Source organism: Elephantulus edwardii, unplaced genomic scaffold (assembly GCF_000299155.1).
Source record: "Elephantulus edwardii isolate Elephantulus edwardi_28Jun2011 unplaced genomic scaffold, EleEdw1.0 scaffold00117, whole genome shotgun sequence".
Lineage (NCBI taxonomy): Eukaryota > Metazoa > Chordata > Mammalia > Macroscelidea > Macroscelididae > Elephantulus > Elephantulus edwardii.
In genome coordinates, this window is record NW_006399867.1 from 3,590,758 (window position 1) to 3,614,904 (window position 24,147).

General features: G+C 42.5%; 2 protein-coding genes across 3 annotated transcripts in view; one reads left to right on the forward strand and one right to left on the reverse strand.

Annotated features, from left to right (window-relative positions):
* Window positions 1-1,530: 1,530 nt before the first annotated feature.
* The window catches only part of METTL9 (methyltransferase like 9), a 61,580-nt gene continuing 38,963 nt past the window's right edge, over window positions 1,531-24,147 (reverse strand). The window contains exon 5 of one of the 2 annotated variants that reach the window (XM_006892639.1): window positions 1,531-2,269. In XM_006892639.1, coding sequence (XP_006892701.1) covers window positions 2,067-2,269 — 203 coding nt within the window. In that variant the 3' untranslated portion in view covers window positions 1,531-2,066. Of the gene's footprint in view, window positions 2,273-24,147 lie in introns of both variants that reach the window. The other variant, XM_006892638.1, reaches the window with a different exon arrangement.
* IGSF6 (immunoglobulin superfamily, member 6) lies at window positions 4,457-14,010 on the forward strand. Its single transcript, XM_006892678.1, has 6 exons — window positions 4,457-4,523; window positions 7,529-7,888; window positions 10,404-10,510; window positions 12,338-12,385; window positions 12,761-12,841; window positions 13,930-14,010. The coding sequence occupies exons 1-6, from the start codon at window positions 4,457-4,459 to the stop codon at window positions 14,008-14,010; spliced, it is 744 nt and encodes a 247-aa protein (XP_006892740.1).

Genomic DNA, 24,147 nt, shown 5'->3' on the forward strand with positions numbered 1-24,147 from the left:
GGGGGGGAGCCATTGACACTCAATAAGCAACACTGCCATCTAGTGGGACAGCAACATACCATCAAAGATTTTCAGGACCGTGAAATATAAGTAGATTCATTCATTTTCACCATAAAATGGCACTCTTAATAAACTGGCCTTCAGAGATTCTCACATTTTATTGAGAGACCATGTTTATTTTTGATGTTCATAAACATAGAGGCATGCTCCACTTTTTTTTGGAGGGGGGCTCAAGAATGAACGGTTTTGTCTTAACTAGACCACTGGATTGATTCTCAGTCGGAAGGCTGAGACACACGCTAGGGCAACCTGCCTCTTTTGAACATCCATCATTTCTGCTTGACAATCTAAACGCATCCCCTGATTACAACAGACAGCTTTATAAAGAAGCAAAGCTCAATGGTACAAGGACTACATTACGTTTACTCATTTCCTCCTTCTATTTTTACAATCTAGGGTGCTAAGGATGTGCACTCACTTCTCTGAATTCCTGAAGGGAAAAATAAAAGCATTTAGAACACACCAATAACAATTTTGCATAAATCTCATCAACCCAACTCTTCTTACGACTACACAATAGTGGAAGATACTGATGTGAGGCTTGTGGACGTGCTGTTCTTAATGAGTAATAAAGGTATTCTTCTCACGGCTTTAATGCTCCTTTTTCCCCAGGTGTCGCCATACATGTGCTGGTTTGATGACTTCCAAGAGCATAGAAATGAGACTATTTAATGAAACACCTGGATGGGGGGGTAGAGAACTAAAACCTGTGAGAATAACATATTGTTAATAACCACCAACTCAAACCGTCATCTCTCGTTATTACAGAGATCAGACTGCATGTGGGTTAAGTGCTCTGCTCTTTGGAACATCCACAATGGTTACTGATCCTGCTAGTGAGTTCCTCTCATTTCTGGGTACACGGCTGGAGGCACTCCTGGATTCTAGAATGCATGAGTCTGGCTTGGTCTTCATCAAACTGTCTTCTTGGCAAACAGTCAGCTCAGTTATAATTTTTGGGAAGAGCCAAGTTTTAAAAAAGAGGTATACAAGTGTAGTGTAAGAATCGAATTAAAACATTTATTTTTTTAGGTGGCACGTTGTCAGTAGACATAACTTGAATGTTTCAATTCTGAGAACCTGAGATTGTCCAGAAAAGCAAAGGTCTGAGTAACACAGCGATCACAAAGTCAGAAGCCAGCGTTTCGTAAATCTCAAAGTGGTACGAGCTGGGGCGTGGGGAGTGGGAACCTGAAGGGGTAGATCTGAATGGGTGTCCAGAACTGCCTCAGCGTTCACAACATGCTGCATGAAGTATGCTGTCCGAAGACTTCCCCATGCTTTCACCAGGCCACAAGTGTTCATGGGCAGCGCGCTGACAAGGACACTCCACAGGTCACAGGCGGTGACCCCAGCATTCACCTCATCTGTTATTACTTGGGGACTCTGGACGTCAACAGCAATGGATGAGGTCAAAGCAAGTCGAACTGCTAGGGCAGCCTTTTATCAACGCAAACAAGATGCCAAAGTCATCTCAGAAAAAAAGTTTATTAGCATGATTAAAAACATTTTCTTGAATAATGACACAAAGAGAGAGATTTTCTAAACATGGCAGAGCAGTATCAGTGGCAATACCTTAGAACCAATATCTGGAAGTGCGTGGACAGTTTTACTGCCAGTCATCATGTTACTGAAAATAATCCACGTGGCAGCTTCACGTGGAGTCATGACTATTGCTTTGTGTGGGCCTAAGTCCCTCCTGCAAGTAAGTATAAAAAATAACTTCCATCATAATTGGCATGTGACCTGTATTACTGAGTAAAGAGCTGATAAAAATCCTCAAAGAGTTGGGTTTCTGTTTGTATTTCTTTTTTTTTTTTAAAAAAAAAAACATTCTTTTTACACACTACAAAGAAATAATTAGTATTTTGGCTTTTTAAATTCCTACATGATACGTGGAGCGCAGTCCCCACCGGCCCGCCCCTTCACATCATCGCGGGCACAGGCCCTCTTCCGGAGGGCGCATTCTTGGGGCAGACTCCGAAGACTTCACACTCGGTGTGTTTTTATACTGGTTTGAGAACAAAGACAGCGTCATCCAGGACATAGTAGTCATTGTACATGTCGCCTTCACACAGGTACGGCAGTCTGGTGAACGCTTCGATAACAAAGCCGGCTTTCCTGAATACTTCTGGCAGACTGTTCACTTGTTCTTCCCAATTCTGCCCCTTGATTTCCAAAATTTCTGATGGTTTCTCCCACTTGCCACCTACTAAAACAAACAAAAACATTCAGTTAAATTCTTGAGCAAAGAAACGATCTGAGGAGGAGGGTGAGGGGACAATGCACTGGGTTCTTTTCCTCTGTATTCCACAGGTCCTGTGAGGCAGGTGGGCAAAAAAGAAAAAGCACATATTGAGAAGGGCTCAACTTTGCCCAAATGTGTGAGGTGATTTTCTATCAGAGCAGAAATGAAGCCCCAGGCTCATCTGGGTATATAAATACTGCCCTTTTTTTTTTACGTTTCTTACACATTCTCAGACACTATCCTCCCTAAGATTGGCTGGGATGGCAAGCCAGTGAGTTCAAAAAACGAATCATTAATTATGGGGATAGGGAGTTCTGGTGACCCAGTGGCAAGGAATTGTGCTGCCAAGCCAAAGGAGAGTGAGGGGCAATCTTGTCCCGTGTGATTTACAGCCTCTGAAAACCCTCTGGAAGATCAGTTATGAGTTTGTTCTGACTCGAGGACAGTGAGTGAGTGAGGGAGGGAGGGAGGGAGTGAGTGAGTGAATGGAGATACTGAAGGAGACAGTAACAGCATTTGAAGAGTTTTTAGGACAAACACAAGGAAAATATCGCTGAGGTGGTCAAATCTGCAACTCACTACCTAATGAGGTTTATCAGGCTGAACACAGATAGGGACAGGTTTGCGAGGAATTTTAATTGACAAAAATGAATCCACAGGGTGCTTCTCAAGGGAAATCAGGCCACTTCCTGACTTTTCAGAACAATTTCATCACAGAACACTGTACTGGATGAGTCTAAATGTGAGTAAAGTGGCTAAGTGTGTTTCAGAGACAGAGAGTGAGACAATAACACTACAGTGGGAAGATTTTTCCTTATTTCTGTGGCCCAGCTCCTGAACCCTGTCCTGGATTTTTGCGTCTGGGGAACTCCCCATCTGGAATCTTGGTGGAAAAGGAAGTCTATGGAAGCAGCTTTGCCAGCCTCCTTGCAGCTAACGTTCTATGGCCCGTGGCATAAGCCCAGACCTGGAGTGAGGGGCTGACGACGCAGAGCAGTGGCTGTGACAAGAGCGGTACCGGGGCGAGCTGTGAAGCGGGACAGTACCAGGAGTGCTCCATGAGGTGGGGCAGTACCAGGATAAGCTGCCAGGCAGAGCTGAGTGGTACTGCCAGTGGCTGCAGGGTCCATGACAGCTGCTACCTGGTGGCAACCATGTCCTGCTCTTCAGGCCTGTGTTACAGTATGACAGGGGCACTCCTCCTCACTAGTGTGCCACACATGCTCCAGTCCTCCCACTGTGAGCCACGCAAACCCCTTTTCAGTAAATTCCCTCTTGTGTTGATCCCTGCTCCTTGCAAGATGAAGATGCCTGTAGTGGGTGTGGGCCACACATTACAGTGGGATCCTCAAACTGAGGCAGAAGTTGTTCCCGGGACACAATGTATTTCCTCATCATTTGAAGAGGTCTCACTCAATCATCTTCCTCTAGTCCTCACAGAAGACATTTCTCCGCTTCTGCTCCATTTCCAGTAGCTCCTGGCCCACACTAGGCAAGGCACTAATGACGGGTTCAACGGTTCTGGGAATTTAAAGTGCTAAAGGATCTCTGCTGGCCTAGTGGCAAGAAGCTGGGCTGCAATCCCAAAGGCATGAGGTTCAAATCCACCAGCTGCTCCATGGGAGAAGGATGGGCAATCTTCTCCCATGCAATTAACTGCCTCCGAAAACCCGAGGAGGGCCAGTTATGGGTCACTTCTGACTTGACAGTACAACAATAATTATCTGTCAGTCAATCAAGGTTGCACTTTGTAGAAACCAAAACCTCACTCAAACTATCTAACATCTATGTAAACTTGTCTAAAAATAATAATTATTTTTAAAACCCACCAAACATTAAAACAAAACAAAACAAAAAACCAACGGAACATTTAGAAATGTGCTTCAGGCTGAAATCCCAACTTTATATGGTGAAACTTGATTACAAACATACATTACACAATTTCAAAAAGTTCCAAATACTAGTTCCTTAATGAGACTTCCTCTATTTGGTTCTTCCTTCATTTATTTAAAAAAAAAAAAAAAAAGGATGCTACACACGCGCAAGTGAACCCGACCAAGCCGCCTCCACATAAGCATCCCCACATGCACGCTCACTGCGCATGCTCGTGGCGCGGAAGGCATGCAGGCGGCCGCGCTCTAACGCAGCATGGAGCCGGTCGGTGGAGTCAAGTTCACTGCTGGTCTGGAAGTCCATCTGATTCTCTTCTATGTCGGTAAGGCGCTTTTCTTTTCCTTCCATCTTTTTTCATCCAATTGCTACTTTGCACCCCAGTGCATTTCTATTTTAAGCTTCTACAGATGAATTTTCAGATTTATAGTACGATAAAGAAATTGACTAAGGGGATGCTCCCTTTACCAGTATAGAAATAAGGTTTTAAATGAACAGCTGGCCAACGTTTCAGATTAAACCTGAAAATGCCCTTTGCTGTTATGAAGAGATTATTTGCTACTAGAAAAGCATACTTCACCAAAGGGTGAGATGCTCTTAAAATCGTATTTGCTGAGTGATCAGCCATGTAAATTCCCACACCACCACACTCGCTCTGAACACCGTGGGCAGTAAACACGTGCCGAATATTTTCAAACAGTGTTGTTAAAAGGCAATTATCTACAAATTACATATAGTTGACACTGAAAAACAAAAAAAGTCCTGCCTTTCATAATTATCACCCCTTAATAAATCCAAGTAGAAATATTCCACCTATATTCCTTTTTTTTCTCTAGGAGCCAAAATATTTGCTACCTTGCAGTCCAGCGATATCAGATCTGCCCAAATACTCTGGGTCACAGACCAGAGAGAGAGATGCAGGAACTCTGAAAATCCATTTTCTTTCATCTATAAAGACATGTAACAAATGCTAATAACTGAAATGTGATAATTTGGGTAAGATTAGGAGTGTCTTCTTGCCTCCACTTTTGGCAGTAGCCTATCCATGTTCTCCTAAGTCTGCCCTGCTCTCACAGGAGCCCTTGGGGTTCACGTAGATTATGTGCTGTGCTTTGACTGAAGGTGAATGGCTGGCTCCACCAGCTGTTTTGTGGGAGAGGTGGTGGCCGTCTGCTCCTGGCAAGATGAGCAGCCTCCGAAACCAAGGGAGGCTGGCTCCAAGTCAGATGAGCTGGGTGCCAGGGAGTTCTGTGCATTTAGTACACTTAGATTATTTTAATTAGCGCTGCTTGAAAGATGACTTTTATCTTTTAGAGATAAATTCATGTGAACACACAGATTAAAAGCTTTCAGGCCTCTGCCCTGAAATAACTGAGGGAGCAGGAGACACACGGGAAATGGGACACAGACCAGGCTGAAGCCCGGTGAAGGCAGGGTGTTCACTGGATTGTCCCAGCCACTTCATGTAGATTGAAAATATATTAAAATAAGTCTGTTTTTAACCATAGAAAATTAGTTCTCTACTCATTTCTAACTTGGTTTTTTACAAGTAGTTTTTTAAAAACTTCGCCTGCACCAAGGAGATACAAAGCTTTCAACTTCTGCAGTGTTTAAGGGAAAAGACCCATGAGACCTGTTTAGAGAGTCTCTTCCTGTGGTGTAACTCATTATCCAAACTTCTCCATTTTGCTAATGTGTTGCTTAACCCACGTGGGGAGGGGGGCAAGCTGTTTCCCAGGAAACCCTCCCAGATGGTTTTTCTCACATCTAAAAAGGTACAGAAGTCAGAAGGAAGTGGAGATATGAAAACGACAGCACTGCAAATGTGTGTCTCTTATTCTCAAAGTGTTAAAAGTCAGCCTCTCTTTTAAGAACAGTCTCTGAAGTTTAACTTATCAAGGGGATTTGAGGAGACAGTTCTTGTAAACTTGTGTTGGACTTTGGCAGAGCCAGTTCCATTTCAGACGCATACACATATAAGGATCGCTATGTCATGAGCGGCAGGCGTCCCTGAATGGCTTTCAGGCTTCACACGACAAGATGGTGAATTCAGCCTCAGGAACTTAGAAGAGCCGTGTGCCAAGTCAGCTCCCATCGTGTAACCGCCTCCACACGGGCATGTGACACTGGGAACAGGAGTGGTGGCAGCACTGACAGGGAAAAAACTGTCACTTTTTTAAATTCAATTCTTACCAAAGTGGCGTCCCCAAAGAGCCAAGTCACAGCCACCAAGTCAATTCTCATTCACAGAACTGTGTGCTACGCAGCTGCACTAACTGCTCCATAGTTCTCTGGGCCATAATCTTTGACTGCTCCATAGTTCTCTGGGCCATAATCTTTGCAGAAGAGGGTTGCCATGCTTTTCTTCCTCAGCACTACTGGGGGGACTTTGGATTATTAGCTGATTATAAATCATTCTGTGACCCAAGAACCTCAAAAGTGGATACTACTACTTGCATTTTGTTCATGAGGAAAACAGAGACCCAGAGAAGTTAAGACCATAGCACCAGGAACTGACAGAACCAGGATTTGAACCCAAGTATATATTCTATCACAATCACAACAGTGTTCATTGAGTAAGATAAAAGCTACCAGGGACTGCAACGCAGTGTACAAGTGCCAGGGAGGAATAAAGCTGACTTGGCGGCCTCTGCGCAGAGGTTTCCATTTCCACAGGTGCACACCTTGCCTCTTAGGTTCCCCATAGACACCAGGTCACAAAGAGCTAATTGTGAATGGCTCTGAATGCTGACAATCTCAACTCTCAAGGGGCAAAAAAATCCCACCTCTCAAGTGCCCAATCAACAGCAGCAACATTGTATCAGGAGCTGCCATCCACATCACTCCACTGAATAAATATGCTGCCTCTGAAAGATTATGTGACCCCAGGAAAGATCAAAGGAAGCCTTGTGCTAGCAAAAGATGCACACTCCTGACTGCCAACCTGCTTCCACCACTGCTGCCTCCTGGATGGAGGCACAAGAGCACTGCAAACCAGCTGCCTGATGTCAAGAAGTGAGGAGCTGTGGCATCTAGTTAGTCCTTGTGAGAGCTCAAAGTAAACTAAGAAAAAGGAAAACATGGTCAAAGATTCCCCGTCTCCAAAATACACATATAAACCCACTTCTGATCATCCATCATGTTCCCAAAGCTATAAAGCTTTACACAGGGTGAAAGTCCGTCTTTCTCCCTCAAAGGGACTGGTGGATGCAAACCACCAACCTTTTGGTTAGCCATCTGACATGTTACACACTATGCCACCAGGGCTCCTACGACATGCAGAGTTAGGGGCCACACCAGCTAACGGCTCACATCTGCTTCCTCCTATAGGTGCTGTGGGCGCCTGCACTGTCTCCGTCACACAACCACCTTCCCTTGAAGTGGACTACACCCATAACAATGTCACCATCGAGTGCACCTTCTCCTCTGCAGGGTGCCCTACTGAGCCACCAACCTGCCTGTGGTTCCGCTACGGCACTCATCAGTCAGAGACTCTGTGCACCAATGGATGCCAAAGTGAGGCAGACAAGTTCACCCTGAGGAAGGCCTTGGACCAGAACCACGTTTCCCTCACTGTAAACAGGGTGACCGTGAACGACAGTGCAATCTACATCTGTGGAATAGCATTTCCAAGTTCAAAAGACTCAAATGCTAAGCAAACCGGAGAAGGGACCATGTTGGTGGTAAGAGGTCAGTTGATGGGAAGAGGTCAGTTGGTTAAAACTTTACAAGTCATTTTGCTCAGGCCTTTAAATTCAATACACACTTACATGCATAAACTGTGAGAGAAATTTGCTGGCTTAAAACAGTAATTCGGGGAGGGCATGGCCTGATCTAGCGACGGGCAGGAGAGGTCTAGATGGGATTCAGAACGACTCCCACTTCTCCGACCCACTTCTCCATGGCACCCCCATCTTCTGCCTCCTCCTCCGACGTAAGTGTTCATTATCCTGAGTGCTCTTTCTCACGTACAGGCTTTACTAGTAAAGGCTACGGTCAGTTTGCATACCGATCTGCAGTAATGACTAACCATCTCCTTTCTCAAGAACTGCTCTGGTACTCTATTCTCTAATGCAGTGCTGGGGAAGCAAGCAATGAGCTGGACCCAGAAAACAAATGCATTATAAAGACAAAATTGAGGCGAAGTCCATAGGGGAACCCTGCCCCCACCCCCGATGGTCTGCCTGCTGTGCAGGGAACAGAAGGGGACCCGTGTGGTCTGGCTGGCTGCTCAGACCCAAGACTACCTTCCATCAAGTGAGGACCTCAAAAGCCTCAAAGGGGGAAGCGTCTAGCTGAGTCCTCCCAGCCACGTCCTAACTAAGGCCCTTGAGCGAAGTGTGACAGGAAAAGCAAGAGAAGGGCGAAAGCCCCTCGCCTTCTGTGGACCTCTTTCCCCACACAGGTTCTGGTAATGATGATGAGCCCTGAGCCCATTAAATCATGAACGTAAAACCAAGCTCAGAAGACTCTGGAGATACAAGACGGTCGTTTATTATAACCCCTGCTTTTTTTTTTAAATAACCCTTGCATGTGTGTGTGTCCCCCCCCACCCCTAATTTTTAACTATTTATTCTGTAAGAACAGCTATTTGGTCAATTTTCAAGCTTTGCTTGAGTGCAATTATGTATTTTGGAATTCCCATTCTTCTCAATGTTATCTATAATTTATTATGATCCCCCAGCAAATGCCTTTTAATAACGTAACTGTTCTTATCATTATTAGAGGTTGGCTTTTGATATATGGATGGAATTTAACCTTAGTTCCCTCAAGTCTGTAAGCTAAACAGTGGTACACATAAGTACTCTTACTGTGCCTGGAGTCCCTGGGCCTGTTTGGCTGCAGAGGGAGAGGCTGCACACTTGCTTATGCCCAGAAGAGCCTCAGAAGAGTCTGGTGATCTACTTCTGAACGGTCATGGTCACTATAAACCCTACAAACACAGTTCTGCTGTGCCATTAACAGGAATGAGGCTGACCCAATAGCAGCCTGTTATGGTAAAGGTTACTGACATTAAAACAACATGTATTAGTCTTCTATTAAAAAAAAAAGTGAGGGCGTAAGAAATGGATGAACCTTAGTACCAGCAAGAAAGAACTGCCAGGAATAAGCGGCTCTTCTGAATCCAAGTTCTGGAGCTAAGAAAGCTCCTTGATACCAGGAAAGGTAACAACACATCTATAAATATTATGACAAATATTAATTATTCCTTGAAGGAAACAAGAGCCATCCTCAAGGCCCAGCAGAAAGCGGAATTTTAATTTAGAACCTTCTTAAATTTGTTTTTTAAAGGGAGGTAGGGGGCAAGGTTTTCTAGAACAGAGACTTCAGAGGAGATGAAAAGGCCAAAACTACAAACATAAAAGATTTTTCTTCAGGAGCAGAAACTGCCGTCACAAATAGAGATTCCCTGCCTTTTCTACAGAACTCCTAAGTTAGCACTTGAAACTTTCTTAGGTTTTACAGATATGGCTAATATGTTAGTGTCACAGAATAAAACTATTTTATATACATACCATTCATAGGCTAAGCATCTCTGGGATATTCCGCTAGCAAGTATAGATTATTCAGACAATAACTGCAAACCTAACTGTATTTTATACTTCAAGTAATCAGGTACTTAAAGACATTGAATTACTCCTGATCCAGATTATAGGGCCCTTCTATAAGGAGAAATAAAACAGAAAATGCGATTGTAACAAGGCATGTGCAGCGACACCAGGACCCTGTTTGGCTGTGTATACTGCATGCACAGTTCCAAATCTTCAGATGTCAGCATCCTGTGAACAGACATACACTCCTTTACCCTGTAAACAGCCTCCTAATGATACTTACATACCATCTGTACCCACAAAATGTTAAAATACCCTTAACCACACCATCTTAAAATATTTACCTAACAGTAGGTAATGTGTCCTGTAAAAACAGTGAGTCTTACTTAGCACACGACAAATGCTTCAATGCATGTTTTAAAATGAGGCATGTTTTTGGTACATTTCAAGAGCTGCTAGATGGACTGGTTTTAACTGTCATAAATGCCTGAATATCTTCTGAAACAAAAGACTAACTTTATGACTAGCCTAGTGGAGTCAGACGTCCCAGTTTTACCTCTAACACGTAGCTGTCATTGTACTTCACGTACATGTTTGCAAGACGAGATTTCAATAGTGACTATGGCTCTTCTCTGGTTTTGTGACTGATGAAGAAAGCAAGCTTCTCAGCAAGGAGACGCGGAATGTCCTCATAGTGCTCTCGGTGCTGCTGTCCATCTATGTCATGGGAGTAGGCGTGATCTTCACCATCCTTTCCAAGGTAAGCCAAAACCCCGTGTCCAATGGCACTGACCTTGGGGCCTCACTTAAGAAGTAATTTCTCTCTTCTCTCTCCTGCATGTTTGCCTAAGGAAGAAATTTCTCTCTTCCCCTCCCCAATCCTGGCCCTGTGACCTTGACCTTTGACCTTCACCTAAGGAAGTAATTTCTCTGCCCCCCCCTTTTCTAACATGAGCCTAAAAAGAGAGAGCTCACTAGTGAGCATCTTCCTTTGCATGTGCAGTCATCCCTCCGGCGGAAAGAGCACACATTTTCATCACAGAAATAATTCTTAAGCAGGATACAGGATTTACAATGTTTTATCTTCACAGCCAAGCTCAGTAATATAAGAATAAGGGACATTTCTTAAATAACCATATTATATGCCATTTTTTCTTTGGGGGTGGGGGAGATGAGAGAGTTGAGTATGTGTTCCTATCCAAGAACCCTAAAAATAATCTCTAGTAGCAAAAAAGGATTTGCTAAGGAGAGATGATAAACCTTAAAATATTCAAAAACAATCTAAAGTTTCTGAGAAGAATATCTTTCGAATATGCATACCCCTTGAGAAAAGATACAGGTTTTACTAGGATCACTATAAAATCCTGACGCTCTGGTGGTCCAGTGGCAAGAAGTGGTGCTACAATCCCAAAGGCTTGTGGTTCGAGGACACCAGCTTTTCCACAGGAGAAGGATGGGCAGTCTCCTCCCACACAATTAACTGCCTCTGAAAACCCACCAGACGGTCAGCTATGGGTTGGTTCTGAATATGACGGTAGACAACAACACTATAATCCTATAATTAACATCCATTCTGTTTGCTTAATTATCATTAGTGGAATAAGAATAATTTCTGAAAGTATATGACAATTATTAACTCACACACTATATCATTTAAATAGTTCCATCTTCTTATGTATCCGCCTGCCCCAATGGCTTTGTGTGCATAATATGCTGTTTTTAAGTCTTTTTTTTTCACTATTAATTAAAGCGAAAATTTAAAGACTTTGGATTTCCATTCATTCATTGTTGCACTTTTCTCTCTGCCCATTCCTACCCCCCGCCCCACTCTTTGCTTTGAGAAGTAAAAGAAAAATTCTTTCATTGTTTTACAATCCCCCTCCCCCCAAGTCTACCCCACAATGCAGCCTTCGTTCTGGACTCCTGTCATGACAATAATACCTAATCACATATCCCTTTTAAACAGTTTTCTCCCTCATCTGTTTCAATGGAGGAAACATTATTTATCCCATCCTTCTCAGTCTCCCCTAACCCCGATGCCAGTCTTGTTTTACAGCAGTGGAACTATGCAGTATTTGTCCTTTTGTGACTAAGATATTTCACTCCACATAATGTCCTCCAAGGTCACCCATTCTGAATAGTATTGCATGAGTTCCTTGTTTTTCAATGCAGTGTAGTATTCCTATGTGTGAATATACCGCAGCTTCTCTATCCATTCGTTTGTTAATGGGCACTTAGGTTGTTTCCAACTCCTTGCTATTGTGAACAAAGCTGCGAAAAGCATAGGTGTGCATATATCTGCTTGGGTGGCAGTTATGGTCTCTCTGGGGTATATTCCCAGTAGTGGAATTGCTGGGTCAAATGGTATCTCTATTTGCAACTTTTTGAGGCAGCGCCACACCACCTTCCACAGTGGTTGCACCACTTTACAATTCCACCAACAATGAATAAGGTTTCCAGTTTCTCCACAACCTCGCCAGCATTTGTTGCTTGCTGCTCTGTTAAATTTTGCTATTCTTACTGGGGTGAGATGATATCTCATAGTTGTTTTTGTTTTTAAGTCTTATCTTCTCTTTTTACTTGGCAGTCAAAATCTAACTCTTTAAGGAACAAAGGAGCAGGAGACTCACAAAAGGTACAAATTTTTATAAAATGTTTCTTTAAATTATAGCTGGCTGCAACAATTGCAAAGCAGTTATTGTTGAAGAAATTTTATATAAAGAACATCATGATAACATTCAACTATAGATGGCAAATGTTTCCTATTGTTGAAAAACTTAATGGACCCTCAAAGTGGTAAACTATGATTTAAAGTGGACAGTTCTCAGCCATAAACTGCTGAGTGTACTGGAAAAAAAAAGATAAGCATTAAGTCTTAGTATAGATGCATGTTTGGGGGTGGGCTGCGGTTAGTTTCTGAGGCTGGAAGCAGTAAAGAATAATCTCGGATAATGTGGGGTGATCTTCGTATCTAGTCCTAAGAGACTGTTTTTCTCATTTTGATTTCTAGAAGAAGAGTGCTCGGCGGATTTTCCAGGACATTGCTCAAGAACTATACCATAAGAGATACGTGGAAACATGCCAACAGTCTGTGAGTGTCAAATGCTCTGAATACAGACGAGGAGACACTGCTCTTCTGTGGCATGTTTAGTATGCAGTACTAAGCATTAAAAAGAAAAAAAAAAAGATGGCACAAATATTTATCAAATCATTTAGAAAGAACACTTGTTTCTGATTTTTAAAAAAAAGTCTACTGTCACCAAGTGTCACCAAGGCGATTCTGCCTCAGAAACCTTGCAGGGCATAGAAGAGCTGGCTGCCCAAGGAGGCCTCTGAGGCGGCAATCTTTATTTACAGGGTTGCACTGCACAGCAGCTGGCTCAATCACTGGCCTTTTGGATAGCGTCTGAATGCTTTAACCACAGGGACACCAGAACTCCTGCTTTTTGAAGAGGGGAAAATAATTCACATTAGAAAAGAGCCAGTTGATGAATATAGGAAATGAGTATTTAAGTATTTGGATGGGATGATAGACAGCTACTGTATTCGATATGAAGAAAAGTGTATAAAATTCATAGTAATATTTGCATAAATGCATAATCTAGAACACAGGGTTCCTTTAAAGGCCTTTATAAGTCAGTCTTTTCACCCACATAGAGCAGAGGCAGTACGACGGATTACTTTGCTTACATGATGAGATTGCTCAGATTTAAGTTCAAGATCATGAACTTAAGACGATACTGAATATATTTCAGTCAACAGGGCAAATGCCACAGGATACTCATGTCGAAGTAGTCACACAAAGAAAATCAGCTAACCACATCAGATACTATCCTGAATAGTTTTTAAGCGTCAGCAATTCATACTTGTACCCTACTGGGCCATCACTTAGAGCAAAGCAGCAAAGGTGAGTGACCTCCACACAAGCTCAGAAGTAGAACTATGAACTTCTAATGCGAGGCTTTGACAATGACGCTGGAATGATTAACAACAATCCCCTTCCCATCCCCCATTTTCACATTCTACCTTACAAACAGGGCAAGTGATGACCTGGACATCAAGAGTACTAGAAAGTGATTAGGACCCAGAATGCAGGACAACGTGGTTCTTTGTATGTTGGTGTGGCCTGGTGCCAGATGGCTGCATCACCTTAAATATGGTTTGTATTTTTCCTTGCAGGAGAAAGACAGCAGCAACATTTATGAAAACAGAAGAGCACAGTCCAATTACGAAAGGCCACAGAACGGTTCAGATTATTAAGAAGTCCACCTTGAGAACCATACCAGTGTTAATGGATACACACCAATCTTTTGGACAATTGGTTGTGAAAAAGGAGGACAGAGTGTAAGGAAACTGTAACAGCCATTAATAAAAAAAAAAAAAAGAAAGAAAGAAAATTAATTATGACCCAACAAAATGAAAACAGAAAAACACTCATTTACTAGGGGGGAAAAACACCCCAATCTAAGTAGTCTATCATTTCTAAAACTTTAGTTTTATACAGCCCGTATTTTATTCAAAGTATGAAGTATGTGATAACCATCACCCTAAAGATTCAAGTCGCAACGTGTGTCTCCATCTTGAATGGAGTAAGTGTCTTTATGGGCTGTGGAAGGAAGGCAGGTGAAAAGAGAAAAAAGAAAGGGAGGGAGGGAGGGAGGGAGGAAGGAAGGAAGGTAGGTAGGTAGGTGGGAGTGAGGGATGGTTTGAAGGGCGCGTTTCAGCGCCAAAATTAAATCAGAAAATGGATTCCTCTGCTCCCGCAATGAGGCAGCTGTCCAGCGAGTATTTTGCTGCCAAGGAGTGTAAAATAACTCACATGCTATCAGTAAAGAGTGAGACTCTTAACAGCAGAGAACAAAGTGACCATATTAGCAGTTAAAACACAGCCAACATTTACTGAAGAGTCAACAGAGCAAACCTCGGAACAAATAAGGCAGCACTGACTCCAGATGCCAGTGTTATGCCAAAGACACTTTGTACCATAAAAGCACCCTTGTCATACTAGTTGGTGGCAATGGAGGAGGAAGATCTCTGAGCAGGGCCTAGGCAGAGCAAGGACAAGGAGTACTAGTATTACACAGTATTACACAGAGAGAAAGACACACACTCTATCGACTGCTCTTGAAAAGCTCATGTTGTTGACTGCCATCGAGTCAAGTATGACTCATAGCAACCCTATTAACAAAAGACCTGAAGCCTTTCAGTAGCTATTACCGTTTCTCAAAGTGCATAGAGTCTGCACAGGCATGTTGTTTAGGAAGTGGATATCACTTGAAAAGCTGCCAGATAATAAAAATATCCATGTGAAATGCTCACATGCATAAATACACTATTAAATATGAATTACAACCTATAATGCCATTTCATTAAAGTGTCTCTTCTAAAATACTATTAAATGAAGTAAAATTTTAAAAGATTTTCTATGCTTTGGAAAGTCTTTTGCATTGATGATTTCATTCCAGTTTCTCCAACTTTCTGAACACACAGACCAGGAAAATGTGGAAATGGAGGGAGCATGTAACTTCACTGTGCGTGCGTGCGTGTGTGAGAGAGCGCGAGCACGCGAGCGAACATGTATCTCCGACACAAAAAAAGGAACTAAATAATGGTACAAAAAAGCATTATTAGTATAAATGCTAGTATTTTCTTATTTCTCAGTATCATTTGTTACGCGGCCTAAGCACCTAGTGATAACTGGCTATGCTGCCAACCCAAAGGCACACGGTTCGAACCCACCAGCTGCTCCATGAGAGACAGACTGGCAATCTCCTGTCGTGCATCTTAACTCTGCCTCTGAAAATCCACTGGGAGAATCAACTATGAATTGGCTCCCACTCAAAGGTACACAACAACAAGGTATACAAAATCATTGCCTCACTTTATGGACCACTGATACCAGAAAGAAATGAACTTCTAAACTAAATGGCAAAAAAAGGCCAAGCACTTTCTTAGGCAAATATTGCTGCTACTGAGTCGATTCTGTCTGACAGCCACCTTGTAGGATGGAGCACAACCACTCAGCATCTCCCAGGCTGTAAATCCTTCCAGAGGCAGAGCATCTCGCCTCCCACCTAGCCGGGGTGGGCACGCATCATTACAGCTGTGTGCCCTCCCCCACAGCACCACCAGGGCTTCTACCCAGGTGAGTAACAAACCCACCGCCATCTAGTCACGTACAACTCACTACAACCCATTCATTAGGTCCTCAGGGCTGTAAATCTGGGAAGGAGAACACTCATCTTCTTCCCACCGAGTGGCTGGTGAATTTGCATTGTGTCCTCTGGTCAGCAGCACAACGCGTAACACACTGGACCACCAGGGCTCCTGGTCTAAGTGATTAAAACTATGTCATCCATTAGTTTATTTACTTCCCATTTCTGGTACAATTAAATTTTGGTACTTATCTCCAGAGTTGAAAACATATTACTCTTTGTGTCAGTAAAAAAGAGATAAAAACCCTAAGATAAACTACAATTCCTTTCAAAAAAAGCCTGTGGAAACTAATGAACAATATTATTAAAATCACATGCAAGCAAACTACTGCTGAAAATAATTTTTTAAAAAATGGCTGGAACAGTACATAGGTAGGAAATTGCCAGTGGTTCAAGCAGGATTTAGAAGAGGCCACGCATGGCACCAAAGATATGATTGCTGAAGTCAGATGGATCCTGACGGAAAGTAAGGAATACCAGAAGAATGTCTATTTGGGCTTTATTGACTATGCAAAAGGCATTTGACTGTGTGGATCATGACAAGTTGTGACTGAAATCAAGAAGAATGGGAATCCCAAAGCACTTGATTGTGCTCATGCAGAACCTACACCTGGACCAGGAGGCTGTTGTTCAAACAGCAGGGTAACACTGCATGGTTTAAAATTGAGAAGGGAGTGCATCAGTGTTGTATTTTCTCTACAAACCTATTCGATCTGTATGCTGAGCAAATTATTTGAGAAGCTGGACTCTATGAAGAGGAAAGTGGCATCAGAATTGGAGGGATATTCATCAACAACCTACATTACACAGACGACACAACCTTGCTTGCTTAAAGTGAGGAGGACTTGAAGCACTTGTTACAGAAGATCAAGGAATGCAGCCTTAGGTATGGACTGCATCTGAATGTTAAGAAAACAAAGATTCTTACCACTGGACCGATCAGCATTATCATGATGGATGGAGAGGAGATTGAAACTGTCAACAGCTTCATCTTTCTTTGATCAGGAAACCAGAAGACATACTGTACTGGGAAAATCTGCAGTTAGGGACCTCTCCAGATTACTGAGGAGTGATCATGTCAGTTTGAGGACTAAGGTGTGTCTGATTCAGGCCATCATCTTTTTGACCACTTGTTTTGCATCTGAGAGCTGGGCAATGAACAAGAATGACAGAAAAAGAACTGACGCCTTTGAGCTGTGGTGTTGGAGAAGAGCACTGAACATCCCATGGACAGCCAAGAGAACAAATAGGTCTTGGAGACCATGCAGCCAGAGTGCTCTTTGGAGGCAAGAATGATGAGGCTTTGCCTCACATACTTTGAGCATGTTGCACAGAGGAGCTATTCCTTGGAGAGGGACATGATGGTGGGAAGGGTGGAGGTTCAACGAAGAAGAGGAAAACCCTCAATGAAGTGGACTGACATGGTGACTGCTGCAAAGGGCTCTTGTGTGTCAGGAAATGTGAGGATGGAACAGGATAGGACAAGGTTCAGATCTTTTGTTCGTATGGCCGTTATGAGTCATACATGACTTAACAGCACCTAACAACAGCAACAATACATATAATTACCATGCTCAGCACTGATTATTTTTAAGCTGAAATTTAGAATGCAATTTCTCAAAGAAATTCTGTTGTCCCAGATTGTAAGAATGCTAATATACACACACTTTTCATTCTCTCATCTATTCACCTACCCAATCATGTTCACTAAGTGCAATACTATTATAAAATTCAATGTCTCTTTTACTTCCCCTCCATGAACCACACTAAACCTGCCTACCCTAACCCCATCTTCATGCTTCTGCATCCACTGTTCCCCTCTGGTTGATAAAAATGCTTCAGACTACAAGCCCAGCTCCTCTATAAAATCCTCCCTGTTGTTGTGTACTGGAGAGTCAGAACCATCCCATAGCAGACTGCCCATCCTTCTCCCTCAGGGGAGGTGATGGCCTCGAACCGTGTGCCTTTGGAGACTGCAGCACAGTTTCTTACCACTAGGCCACCGGAGCTCCCCAACATCTTCCCTAGACCTCCTCAGACCCACACCACATGGTCCTATTTCATATCACACTGTATTTTCACTGCTTGCTTTTTTATATCTATCTTCTGCACTCTAGTGTACAGACATTAAGTCTAAAAGCAGACATTTATCTTTGTAGTTCCAGTGCTGAGCATCGCCTGTACACAGTGACCCCTCAGATTTCTTACAGGACTGTAAATGAACAATGATTCTATAAATACATCTACATAAACAAACACACATACTTTTCCCCCCAGCATTTCAACTGAGACATAAAACACGTAACTCTCTTGACAGATCTGCAATAAGGTTAGCCATTCATTCTCACACCTCTTGCCATAAAATCTGTTTGCTGAATCTTTTACAGTACTAATTTTCCTACAATCTGAGCATCCGGAGAGATTGTAACTGGAAAAGATTAATCAGAAACCTTTCTCTTAGGATTTGCATTTCCCTTAACAATGTAAAGAAAATTAATGCTGAAACTACTGTAAAGGGGAAATGGACAGAGACACAATTCTAGTATCTATACATCGCCCTCCAGGCAAAGAGCACTTCAATGACATACCAAAAGAAGTACTGGGATTTTCAAGATAAGTGATTTCTCTTTGCAGTGCCATATAAGAATTAAGAGATTCTGAAAGCCCTGCCTAAGAGGCAGATGGCTACATTTCTGTAACACGAAGCCACATAAAATGATGGAGAGGCGAGCTCTGGTGGCCTAGTGGCAAGAAGGTGTACTGCAATCCCAGAGACGCACGGTGCGAATCCACCAGATGCTCTGCTGGAGAAGGAGGGACAATCTCCTCCTGTACCAGTCAAATCTGATTTGACAGTACACACAAAAAATAATGAAATAAATTTTTTAAAAAATTAGACACATGCTATTATTAGCTAAAATGCCCTTTAAAAAGTTGAGGTAGGAGGATCAAGAAACACTGATGCTCATCTTAGAGAAATAAACAAGCCAGGAAAAATCTCAAGTGATTAAAGGGGAACTTCGGTCACAGCCTTGAAAATCCTATAAGCAGTTCTATTCTGCACATACACGTCACCAGGAATTAGAATAAGCAACTACCAAGTACCGTACTAGTAAAATGGATGATAAAAGCTACAGTAAGTAAGATAATCGGCTATTGACACACAATCATGGACGAGAATGAAGTACATCAAGAGCTTCTACCTATGGTAAAGGTGGCATTTCAAATACAGGGAAAAGATAAATAATTCAATACATGAGCTTAGGAAAACAGGCTATTTGGAAGCCAGCAGTCCACCTTGAGAAATGTGTCATCCATGACATCTCATTTCCCTCAGATGATCACCTTGACGTCATTATCTCAGTAAGACCCCAGAAGCCCCTCTCTTGATTTCTCTCCATAACATTTATCACCTTCCACACGCCATCTGTTCCCCATCTGACTTCCTCATAGGATGCAAGGAATCTGGGAGTCTAATAAGGCATTTGGTTTGGGTTTTTGTTCACTACATCTACTTTCTATGTATGAATGAAGGTATCCAGTGGCAGAAGAGACTTTGACGGACCACTTCTCTTCCACTTTTATGCTGGGATCGACCCCACAGCACCATGATGGCTTGTTCCCTTGGGCCGGGGCTGGATGGGCAGGGGCGTGTACCCACCCCCACCGACAGGACCCCAGCTGCAGGGTGCTGAGCTTTCCCTTGTTAAGGGAAAGGGACATGTGGGAGTAAACACCTCTCTGTCCTTCTGTGACGATTCCCCATCTACAGACGAAGCTCGGCACCACGTCAGTCACGTAATTACGACCGAAAACATCAACACACTGAGGATAAGAGAAGGGAACAAGCTCAGGACTTCACTGGGACAGCAGCATCACTGAATGGACTGATCTTGGAACCCTACTTTTCTGGAATTCCAAGAAATAAAGTCTTCCTCTTTAAACATTACTCTTGGCTGCTCCTTCTGTTTCCTGCAGCAGAAAGCAGCCTGATGCGTACTTGGACCCACCGAGGGGCACTCACTTGTGTGCTGGTAATAAAGCAGACTGCTGAAGGATCACACCAGCAGGGGCCTCCTCAGGTGAAGTCAGACATCCACTGTCCTGGCAAATTGTTAACCACCACAGCACAGAGGGAGGCTATGCGTAGTGTCCGCCAATTTCCATGACGTCAATACGCTCATCACAGCCGATTTTAGGAACTGGAGGGTGGAGGGACGGTGCAAGAGCGACTGGGGTAATCGGGATGGGTGTATCAGAGGCAGTGCGATTGGCACAGGATAGAGCAGGGTTTAGGGCTGTTGTACATAGGGTCATTATGAGTCGCAAGCAACTCGACGGCACATAACAACAACAACATTGAAGAACCAGCTCACTAAAACCAATCAGCGCTCATAAGGCAGCCAATATAACTCCAGCTACAGCTGTACGATGCAAACACAGGCATGTGCCAATAAAGAATAATTCCCTACATGTTGTTAAGTGAGAAAAGGCAACAGAGCATTTATAATGTTGTTGTGTGCCATCAGGTTCGAACCGACCTAGAGTTGACCCACCAGCAGGGTTTCAGAGGCAGTAAATCACACGGGGAGATTATCCATCTTTCTCCTGCATAGCAGCTGGTGGATTCAAACTGCATACCTTTGCGTTGGCAGAACAATTCACTACCACTAAACCACCAGAGCTCTTTAATACATATAATGGACTTCCATTTTTGTACAAACCATTTGGAAGATCCTCATGTACATAAGCATTTTGTTTGCATAGAGTATTTTTAAAAATTTAGCACACCCAAGTTTATTGCTGCATTATTTACAACAGCAAAGAGATGAAAGCAACCCAAGTGCCCATCAACAAATGAATGGATAAATAAACTACAGTATATTCATACAATAGAATAATACGAAGCACTGAAAAACAACGACCTCATAAAACATTATACAATGGGTGGACACTACAGTACATTATGTTGAGTGAAATATTTCAGTCACAAAAGGGCAAATACTGCATAGCACCACTGTTTTAAAGTGGGTCTGACATGAGGGTTTGGGAGGAGAATAGAATTAAGAATGGAAAGAACTATTTGAAAGGGATATATGATTAGGCATTATATGTACACCACCACCCAGAATAAGAGGGACAGGGCAAAAAGAACTAGGGGGAGGGGTAGGAAGGAGGTAATTGTGCAACAATGAATGTTTAAAAAAAAAACCAAAAAAGTAAACTGGGGAAGGGGGGAAAAGAAAGTAAGAATCTAACTTTTCTGTAAACTTTCATTAAAATCACAATTAAAATAAAAAAAATGCATTTAAAAAAAAATTTCAATAAGATTGGACTACGGTGAATGAGAAATCTTGTTTCACTCTTGCAAGCTGCCTAAACTATTTTTACCATGAATTAGTTTTTGACAAAAATTTTGAGTGTGTTGTTTAACTTTCATTTCTACAATACTGTAAAATTAGGGAAGGTTGAAAGCTGTGTAAGGCAGCAAACTGTCAGATGAGGGAAACTCACTTATTTTCATTAAAACAAGCAATAGAAGAGCGGTAGGTAAGACTGCACCTTGCTCAAGTCAACAACTTGTAAGACCCAGAAAAATAAGGCAGTGCCATCAAGTCACGGCTCACACAGCTTTCAGTGGTAAAATCCTCCTCCTCTCCATTTTTTTTTAATTTCTTTTGGAGTTGGAAACAATTCTCACTAGATTTAACAATGTTTAACCAAACTAAGGTAATTTAACTAAACAAATTGAAACCAGATGATACATTTTGTGTTTTACTGGTGTCCCCATCAACCCGCCAAATTAACTAAAGGATCACAACACATTGTGCCTAACCTTGAGAATGGGAATCCTAGAACACTTGATTGTGCTCATGCAAAACCTATACTTGGCCCAGGAGGTAGTTCTCAGGACAGAGCAAGGAAACACTGCATGGTTCAAAATGAGGAAAGGAGTGTGTCAAGGATGCTTCCTGCTATCTTTTCTTTTCAATCTATATGAAGAACAGATTAATTTGGGAGGCTGGACTTTACAAGGAGGAATGTGGCATCAGGAAGACTCAACAACAACTTGCGTTATATATATGACACAGCCTTGCTTGCTGAAACTGAAGAAGACCTAAAACATATGCTACAGAGGGTTAAGGACTATAATCTGCAAAAGGACTGAAGCACAGTATCAAGAAAATGAAGATTCTCACCACTGAACCAACTGGCAGCATCATGATCAATGAAAAGATTGAGACTGTTAACAACTTCAGCTTGCTTAGTTCCACATCTTGGCACCAGCAGTCAAGAAATCAAAAGATGAACTGCATTGGAATAATCTGCTGTCAGAGACCTCTCCAGAGTACTGAAGAGCAATAATGTCAGTCTAGAGACTAAGGTGCACTTGATCCAGATTATTGTCTTCACAATTACTTGTTATGCATCAGAGAGCTGGACAATGACTAAGGAGGACAGAGGAAGAACTGATGCCTTTGAGTTGTGTGAGAAGAGTACTGAACATGCCATAGACTGCCAAGAGAACAAACAAGTCTGTCCTGGAGAAAGACATCATGATTGGAAGGGTGGAGGGACAGCACAGGAGAGGAAGACCCTGGAGGAGATGGACTGACACAGTAATGGGAGGAGGTGTGTTGGAGACAGTGAGACTGGCTCAGGACAGGGCAGGGTGCAGAACTACTATATAAATTGAACTACTATAAACTGTAGTGGACTCGATGGCACCTATCAACATTAACAAAATTGTTGTGGCTCAACTTCAAGACTGAACAAAATTATTATATAAGTAATTATTTCACCTACAACTGCTTTTCTCGTCAAAAACCAAATTGAGTCAAGTATGCAAAGCACACTCAAATATCCTCAAAATAGCAAGTTTTCATGAACCCACACAGCAGATCACAGCGCACCTCAACATCCCTTAGTTAAGCATAGATCATCAGAACCTAAATGAACACCTTAAAGGAAGGAAATACCAACTGAATGCCACAGAGAAGTCTGCAAAACGGATAGGTCACTCCCAACAACAAGGCTTGCCTTGGGTTTGCAAATGTGACACACAGCAGATTCCTTCGATTCAATAGGCTGGACACTGTGAAGGAGCCTGTTTTCGATCCTTAGTACAAATCAGCCTCTTGTCCAGTCTGACTTCCTCTCAATTGTGGGGGGCCAGGAGAGAAGGAAATCAGTCATGTTCAGACTGATGTTTCTTCTACCTCCTGTTACACCAGGAAGCAGCATTAAAGGCTACCGTGTGGGAGCCCAAGAGGACACAGAAAGCAGGACCTGATTGATGACTAGTAAGGGCAAATGGGGAGAGGGAACTGAGGCTTACTCACTGACAACAGCAGCGAAATAAAATTAGAATGTTAAGTTATCAAGCAGGCCATTTATTAAGTTTCTCACTGTGCAGCATCCTATTTCTGATGTGGAGACACTAACACAGCAGGCTCTCCTTTGCTGTGACAAATCCTTCAAAAACAGAGAAGGGTAGTAAGATGGGGGAGAGGGTAACTGTTCTTCTATCTGTTCTCACCACCCTTTGCCTAAAGAATATCCCACCTTCCTCACTAGAACACTAATCTACAACCACTTGGTAAATGTCACAACAGGCAAGGAACCTGGAAGGACAAATGCCTGAAGGAAAAATAAAACAGACGACAAGAAATTGAGCTACAAATGAATATAACATAAATCATACTGGAAAAACCCTCCATGGTTACAGACAAGTATTAATTAGGTCCCCAAACCCAATATTTCAGATATTTGACAACCAAAACACCTGTAAAATATGAATAAATTTCTATAAAATAATCTGGGAGCTCTTAAAGGTTTTTAACCCAACATGAAAATAGTGAAACAGAAAAAATATTTCAAAATATTACTATGTGTTACTTATACAAAAAATAACATTCATGTTAACTTGCATTAACTTATGAAGAGACAAAGCACAAGTTGAGAAGCATAACTTTGAACAAGGCCTGAAATGCAGACCAGTTAAACTAAAACTATGAATTAATGTAACTGCAGCCACAAGTCACAGTAAATATGAAGTGGTATGAAATCAAGCCACTTCTCTGATAATCATCACTCAACACTGCTGAAGAATAAGACCACACAATCAAAAACTCAGGTCCTAGAGCCAGAACTAAGAGAAACAATACCTTTCACAATAGCT

Excerpts from the sequence above, each read along its gene's own strand:
- IGSF6 (XM_006892678.1), top strand. The coding sequence starts at position 4,457 with ATGGAGCCGGTCGGTGGAGTCAAGTTCACTGCTGGTCTGGAAGTCCAT. Across the intron at positions 4,524-7,528 it reads TCTGATTCTCTTCTATGTCG|GTGCTGTGGGCGCCTGCACT; the intron begins GTAAGGCGCTTT and ends TTCCTCCTATAG. Across the intron at positions 12,842-13,929 it reads TGGAAACATGCCAACAGTCT|GAGAAAGACAGCAGCAACAT; the intron begins GTGAGTGTCAAA and ends TTTTCCTTGCAG.